This window comes from Egretta garzetta, unplaced genomic scaffold (assembly GCF_000687185.1).
Source record: "Egretta garzetta isolate BGI_Z169 unplaced genomic scaffold, ASM68718v1 scaffold778, whole genome shotgun sequence".
In the NCBI taxonomy this organism is placed as follows: domain Eukaryota; kingdom Metazoa; phylum Chordata; class Aves; order Pelecaniformes; family Ardeidae; genus Egretta; species Egretta garzetta.
In genome coordinates, this window is record NW_009260627.1 from 18,309 (window position 1) to 25,871 (window position 7,563).

General features: G+C 53.0%; 1 protein-coding gene across 2 annotated transcripts in view; it reads right to left on the reverse strand.

The window, feature by feature from the left end:
• The window catches only part of STIM1 (stromal interaction molecule 1), a 76,953-nt gene that overhangs the window by 11,609 nt on the left and 57,781 nt on the right, over positions 1-7,563 (reverse strand). Inside the window, exon 1 of one of the 2 annotated variants that reach the window (XM_035900929.1) lies at positions 2,314-2,401. Coding sequence is in view for 1 of the 2 variants with exons in the window: in XM_035900928.1 (XP_035756821.1) it covers positions 2,314-2,499 (186 nt within the window). In the remaining variant the exon portion in view is untranslated. Of the gene's footprint in view, positions 1-2,313; positions 2,500-7,563 lie in introns of those variants that run through there. The other variant, XM_035900928.1, reaches the window with a different exon arrangement.

Sequence of the window (7,563 nt, forward strand, 5' to 3'; positions counted from 1 at the left end):
TCTGCAGCCCTGGCTGGGTCCATGGTCTGGGGGGGAGGGTGACCTAGCGAGGAAAGAGGGTCGGCATGAAGAGTCCCACCCCACAAGTATGCTGCTTCTCCATCTCATACGCCCGACTCCAGTAGGAGCCTCCAAACCCTCCAGTATCGTTTCAGCGATCAGAATCAACTGGCACAAAAGAAGGTCTTGTTTTAACATTCCCTGGGACCCAAGAATATCTTCAAATCGGATGAGTTTTAGGTCAGTGGGAGTGACTGGTTAATGTAATCCGTGGTCTACAGCTCGCCGGGAGGGTGGTCGTGTTATAATCACACAGTGTGGGTCAGGTGGGCAAAACCAATACTCACCCTGCCAACGCATCCCTCCCGAAGGCCTCTAAGGAACAACACAGCGGTCAAGTCACCTCTGGCTTTTCGAGTTTCTTAACAAAGGTAAAATGGAGGGGGAAGCGGAATGGATGAGACCCTGCCGTCTCCAAAAGCCAGGAGCAGGTTGGGTATGAGGGGTTACAGGAGGAAGGAAGGCTACGCATCCTTATTCAACGGCCCATGACACAACGTGACCGAATTTCTGCGTGTGCGAACACGGGACGCCCCAACGCGTGTCCTGAAACGGCACTCGGTGACTTTGGGGAGAGGTTGGGTGAACTCTTAGGAGGAGAATGTTGGACCACGAGAGCAAAGCCGGTAATGGGCGCCTGTGGGTGCCTGGGCTGGTGGTATATATAAACCTGCGCCAGGGCAGGTTGAAGCTAGACATTAGGAAAAACTTCTTCACCGAAAGGGTTGTCAGGCTCTGGAATGGGCTGCCCAGGGAGGTGGTAGAGTCCTCCTCCCTGGAGGTATTTAAAAGAAGGAGAGATGAGGTGCTTGGGGACAGGGTTTAGTGGTGGGATGGCAGGGTTAGGTTAAAGGTTGGACTCGATGATCTCAAAAGGGCTTTTCCAACCAAAGTGACTCTATGATTCTATGATTCTATTCCAAGCAGGAAGGAGATGGGCCGTTTGCTGCCTGCTTGCATTCCCAGCCCACGCTGCCCCGTGGCACCCTGGTTACCTGATGACCCAGGACACTTGTTTCTCCCTTGCCACTGGAAACCCTACATTCTTGTCCCGTTTTCTTCCCCATCCTCCCCGGTGGCACAGAAGACGGGCACAGTCAGGTTGGGAGGACACGCTGGTGGCCGCAGGACAGCCAAGGTACTCGCTTGGCTCATGCAATCCGGGCTCACGCAATTTCAGCGTGACCTGACCTGTCCGTGACAGCCCGGTAGGATTTGTCCCTCAGGAAGCAGCAGCTGCAGTTGTGGGCTTGGGCCCAGGGTGGGTTTGGGGCGTAATTCCCAGATTCTTGCTCTTTGCCCTCCGTTACCGCAGGCAGGCGCCACGAGCAACGCCCTCGACTTCCATGATTTCCCTATGGCTTTTGTTACAGGTCTCCGGGGTTTTAGGTGTGGGACTGGGAATGCTTTTCCTGACCCACAACCAATTGTTTTACAAATGCTCTGTGCACCCTTCCGGACCGAACGCCTCTCATTTTTGCCAGCAGCAGCGTTATGCACAGGACTCTGTCGAGGCCGGCGTTACGGTATCCAACGTGGGGACGTATTTTCCACCAGGTTGGACGGGGCCGTGAGCAACCTGATGTGGTTAAAGGTGTCCCTGCTCCCTGCAGGGGGGTTGGGCTGGGTGACCTCTAGGGGTCCCTTCCAACCCAAAACATTTCTATGATTCTATGATATTTTCCTGATAGTTTAAAATGAAAACTAATGGTTTTGAGAATCGCATACGAACTCTAACCTTGCTGTACAGATTCTAACCTAGTGCTAAATTTCCTTGGAAGGCAATTTCCGTCGTACACCTCTGATCCAGAAGAGAACACAGTGAGCACCACCAAGCTCATTCTAAATCCCTCCTAAAACCACGGATCGATACGGAAGGGGAAAAAGAAGGAGCTTATGGCTTGGAGTGGGAGCTAGAGGTCCTCAGAGGGGTGCAGCTACAGGCCAACTCCAACACCCCTCCTTCTGCGGGGCCAGCGCGTGGTAGCAGCAGAGCGCTCCTGCGGCAGCCTTGCGCGGTCCCTGCTGCCCCCGGCACAAGCAGGGCTGTTCCAGAGCGTAGGGGACGCGTAACCTGGCGCAGCGCAAGAAATACTTGGATCTTTTCCCACACGAAGAGAGTGGGAAAGCAGAGGCGGAAGGAAGAGCGCTGTAAGCAGAACATCACTGGATTTCTCCAAAGGATGAAGCAGGGGAGGAACCGCCTACGGCTCTCCTGGCACGTCTCGTATGCAAGCGCATCCATCTGTCTGAGCCCTTACCTGCTCCAGTTCTTGCTCGGCATATTTCTGCCTGCTCAGCTCATTCTCCGTGCCCTCCCGCAGCTCGCGGAGCCGGTGTGCCTCCTGCTTGGCGATGCTGATCTCATCCTGCAGCTTCTTCTCCAGGTGCACCTTCTCCACCTCCACAGAGCGATGCTCCTCCTGGGCCTTCTGCAGCCTGCAACACACGGAGACCAAGAGCCCCATGCTGCGCCTGCCGGGCTACCCGCGCTCAGCGGGAGGAGTCCGCGGCACAAGGGCTGGCCAGCCGCCGTCTAGACCAACCCTGCCCTTATTTACTCTGCGTTGATGTCAACAGGGATCTGGATTTGGAAAGTCAAGGAGAAAGTTCATCGTGCCCCGGAAGGAATTAAATTGTCAGCTCCACAGTATCAGCTCTATTTCATGGATTAAATACTCAGTACGTATTTTCTTAATTTTCCAAAGCACATCGAGATCTCCTTTAATAAGCCTCAAATTAATTTGAATTTTCAGTGTTTTTACAAAAGTGAAGACTTTGCCTTTAATAAAAAAAGGAGGGGAAGATCCGTGTATGACCACCCAGATGGAACGTCTCCGTCTTCCCCTCTTCCCCTTGCCTTTGAATTTAGACACATCTTAATCTTGCCTGGAAGTTATGATCTTTCCTCATGACAGAATTAAGTCAGTAGGAATTATATATGGCAACAAAAATTAAAAACAGATTACTGGTACGCACTCAGGAAGGTTCAGCTGTTCGGCTGGGAAAGCCTCAGCCCTCTGAAGGAGGCACGGCCGCTTGCGTTTCGGGGGAGTTGCACTGGTGTAAACCCAATCCTTGCACGAGTTCAGTGAAAGCAAATGAGCATTGAGAATGGACCTGGCCCACGTGAGCTGTCCCGCAAAGGGGTGGCGAAGCCTCTGGTTGCTGCCACCCAAACAAGCTCTAACAGCAGCAGTGCCTCCCTGAAACACAGTCCCAAAGCCACGTGCTTCCAGAGACACAGTGATGGCCACCTAACACAGCCCCAAAGCCACGTGCTTCCAGAGACACAGCCATCGCCACCTAACACAGCCCCAAAGCCACGTGCTTCCAGAGACACAGCCATCGCCACCTAACAGAGAAATGATTGGGAAATATTCGGTTGAAATGAAATGCAGAGGTTCACTTCAGAACGAAGGGTCTGAAAAATCGCCTTGCACAAATCCTCCCAAGGAAAGAAAGAAGAGAGTCGAAGGGCTTCTTCCTCTGCAAGGACCAGCCAAATGATTCAAATGGAGAAGATTTTTTGGTTTTAAATGATGGCACCAATTAAACCCTGGATGAACTTCCGAGGAGTGGTACCTCTGTGCTTGGGTAACTCCAAGAGGTGACGAGTTTCCAGAACACGCACCTCAGCTACTGGATCGAACACAACGAAGCGTCATGGCTTGCAGTCAGAAACCAGGTGCGTCCATCTAACAGTCCTGCCTTGTCCACCTGAACTTCTCCCTCAAGCCTCAGTTATCACAGTTTGAGAGAAATCAATAAATATTTGGCAAAACTGTACTGTAGGAGCAGCCGAGGCAGCGCTACTGTAACCCAGACCAAACTGAGGATGCTCCTGTTTCTGCCCCGAGAAGCAAAGCTCCACTCCCCACCCAAACTGCAGGGGGGTTGGACTGGATGACCTCTAGGGGTCCCTTCCAACCCAAAACATTCTATGATTCTATGATTCAAACCAGCCCCTGCCCAGGCAGCTTCTCTGTGGGTCGGTGGGACCTTGGGTAAAGTGCTCATCTGCACTGGAGCTATCAGCAACGTCCGTGAGGTTAGCAAGAGCTTAACCAGCAAAACCAGTAGCGGCTCACAGCAGGTGGATTTTCAGTGACCAAGTCAAACTCCCCATGCAATGACAAGAAAAAAAAAAAACATCCTAAACCCCCAAATGGAATAATCTCAGCCAGGAAAGAGTATTTCAAGGTCATAAAATCTTCTCCCACTCAAGATCTTCAACATTCAAACTGGAGAGCAAACCAAAGGAGCAACGTGCATGGAGGGGAGGGTGAGGTCTGGTGCCGGGCAAATGGCAAACACCCCAGAAGGGCACCACCAGGCTGCCCGAGCAGCTCCCGCCCAGCCTGGACCAGCTGGGGACTACCAGAAAGGGAAAACTGACCCTCAGTCGCTAAGAAGGCTGCTCCCTGCAGCACGCGCGGAGGTGTCCATCTGCCAGCCCTGCACTGAAGGACAGGCAAGTCCTGCTTTTAGCAGGGCCTGTGGTGACAGGACAAGGGGGGATGGCTTTAAACTGAAGCAGGGGAGGTTTAGACTGGATCTAAGGAAGAAATTCATTACAGTGAGGGTGGTGAAACCCTGGCAGGGGTTGCCCAGAGAGGGGGTGGAGGCCCCATCCCTGGGACCATTCCAGGCCAGGTTGGCCGGGGCTGTGAGCAACCTGATGTGGTTCAAGGTGTCCCTGCTCCTGCAGGGGGGTTGGGCTGGGTGGGCTCTGGGGGTCCCTTCCCACCCAAACCATTCTGTGATTCTATGACTGCACTTGGTCGTGCTCTTGGCAAGACGGAGCACAGCCCGCGCAGGCTGGTGGCAGGGACCCATCACTACCGTTCGGGTCAAGAGCGAAGCTGTTCGCTGTCCCAGCCAAGGGCTCCTCTTCCTCAGGCTCCTCCTCGGCATGCCGATGGCCATGTGAAACAGATGGGACAGGCTGGACACTCCTCAGCTGTGATGTTGGCTCTCTTCTTGGAAAAGGCTGATTTCCAATTTACAGCTCTGCTGAGCGACCCAAGTGTTTTTCCTCCCGATTTAAAGACACTCTTGCCAAGACATTCCAAGTTTTTAGATAAACCCACGCTCTCTGCCCTGCGCATCAGTGTTAAAGCTCTTCCATACTAGGGCTGGAGAATGCCAAACCACCAAGTATCTCTGTTTAAAGGAGAAATTCCCCTGTACTATGACGCAGAACAGGAAGAAATTTTATCCTTAAGATAATTCCCAAAGGCACTCGAACACCCTATCTTCCCCTACTACCATTTTTTTCCTGACAGCAGAACCCGTATTTTCTTCTGTTGGTTATGGGCAAACCCACGCCTTGTCTGCGCGTTCCCATTCAAACCCAGCCGACCGAGCCACGCTGGGTTTCCCTGCGCTGAGCTCCTCAAGACGACCGAGCGCCTTCAGAGCTGCACTCGGAGGGCAAGAAATCGAGACCCATCTGGGGGCTTCACAGCTCAGGAGGAGATCTTCAATACAATCAGTGGATCATCCATACAGCTCTTCAGTCATCAGTAGGATGTGCTAAGACATGAACATTTTTATCTTGATGGCTCATTTAATTGACCGGCAAGCGCCACTGATGAAGGACATTCTCAACAGGTATTTTGAGGATGAACAAAAAATGGTTTTTCACATCAATCTACCCAACTCTTCCAGAGCGTATCAGAGTTGTTCATCAAGTAACAGCACCAGCAGCTGTAGGCAACTGGAAAGGCATCACGTGCCTTCTGGGGGTCTCTTCAGCGCTGATTTCCAACGAACCAGGAAAGGAGGTTACTTCAAGCTCCAGAAAAGAAGTTTCTGAGCTTCTGAACGAGTCGATGGGAACATGCTCTTGGTAGCGTTTGCCATTTCTACAGTGGCCGAGGACCACAGCTCAACCTTGCTGGGGCTCAAGGACGAGGAAGTCAAGGCGTCTCCCCCCCTTCAGGGGCGAATTAGGTCAATCCTCTGCCAAGGAGCCCCACAAGGGCCACCTCCCGCTTCCTGCACTCCCGCTCGGTGCCCCTGCAGGGGAGAAGCTGCACACCCTGCACGAGCATCGCAAGCTGCTCTGGGTTAAGACTCAAGCCATGCTCATACATGGGTGTACATGGGTTCATGTTTCTTCCCACCTGGCTTTAGAGCATTGGTTAAATTTCCCAGGCCCAGCTATTTGTTTACATGGCTCTGCCCTTGGCAGCAGCAGATCCCAAGGTCGTTCCCCCCACAGCACATTCACAGCAGCCGGCATTTGGCCCTCTGCTGTGACCTGCTCGTCAGTGTCCCCCAGCAGAGACCTCCCGCCCCGGATGCGGCTCTGCTGCTCCAAGAGATGGACGTTGAGAAGGAATTCCTGTGTCCTTCCGGCTGTCGGAAAAAACCCACCGCACTGGGGTATTTCCAACCTGCGATGTAAAATTACAAAAGCCCTGTGAAACCAGCTGTGGCTTGAAGCCGGCTCGGTGGCAGGCAGAGGGGAAATGCACTTTATTCCATCTCTATGCCAAAAAGAAAGCAGGTCACGTATCCGCGTTACTGCCAGGGGAACGCGCCCAGTTTGGCACCATCACCTCAGTACTCTCTCAAGTGTTTGCCCTCCACATGGACACCAACTGATGCCATCACACTCGAAAGGCTTTCGAGCAACGCTCACATGTGGAACAGTTCCCTGAAGGCTGTCATGAGCGGGCAGGCAAGAAATCATGGGTGCATCGTACGGTTTCCGAAGGCTCAGCTGCATGCAGAAGTCTCCACGGCAGACTGACACCCGTGGGATCCCAGCCTTTGCACGGGTGCTCCTTACACCACCTGTGAGCGGCCGGCACGCATACCTGGGGCCAGGCTCTGCTTTTGGAGAAGCCATTGGGAATGGAGCCGTCAGCTTATATGGCAGCCAAATTAAGGTCTATCCTCCAAAATTACACTTAAAACTAATGACAAATCGTTACAGCCCAAGACTATCACACCCTGCTATTTGCTAAACCTGCCCTGGAAAAATCTTATTGCCAAAACACCCCACTGGTTTGTCATCAACCGTCCCGAACGCTCTTCTCTTCCCCAGAGACCCCTGTGTCTGCAGAGGGCCCCTTCTGCAGCCCGTTCTCTGATGAGTAGTTTTACTGGAACCATTACAACCTTTTCTGTGAGCTGAGGTCTCATTCCTGAAGCTACGCTATTTGCCCAAGTGCCTGGAGTTCAACTCTTCACATGTGATACTCCAAAATTATTTTCTTTATTCTTCCCCGGCAACAGTCCTGGATTTAGGTACTGCTGTGCAGGCAGGGAAGCACGGACTTCTACATGCAAATATCTCAAGGGTGGGGGTCACCAGGATGGAGTCAGACTCTTCCCAGTGGTGCCCAGCGCCAGGACAAGGGGCCATGGGCACAACCTGAAGCAGAAGAGGTTCCAGTTGAACGGGAGGAAGAACTTCTTGACTTGGAGGGTGCCCGAGCCCTGGCCCAGGCTGCCCAGGGGGGCTGTGGAGTCTCCTTCTCTGGAGAT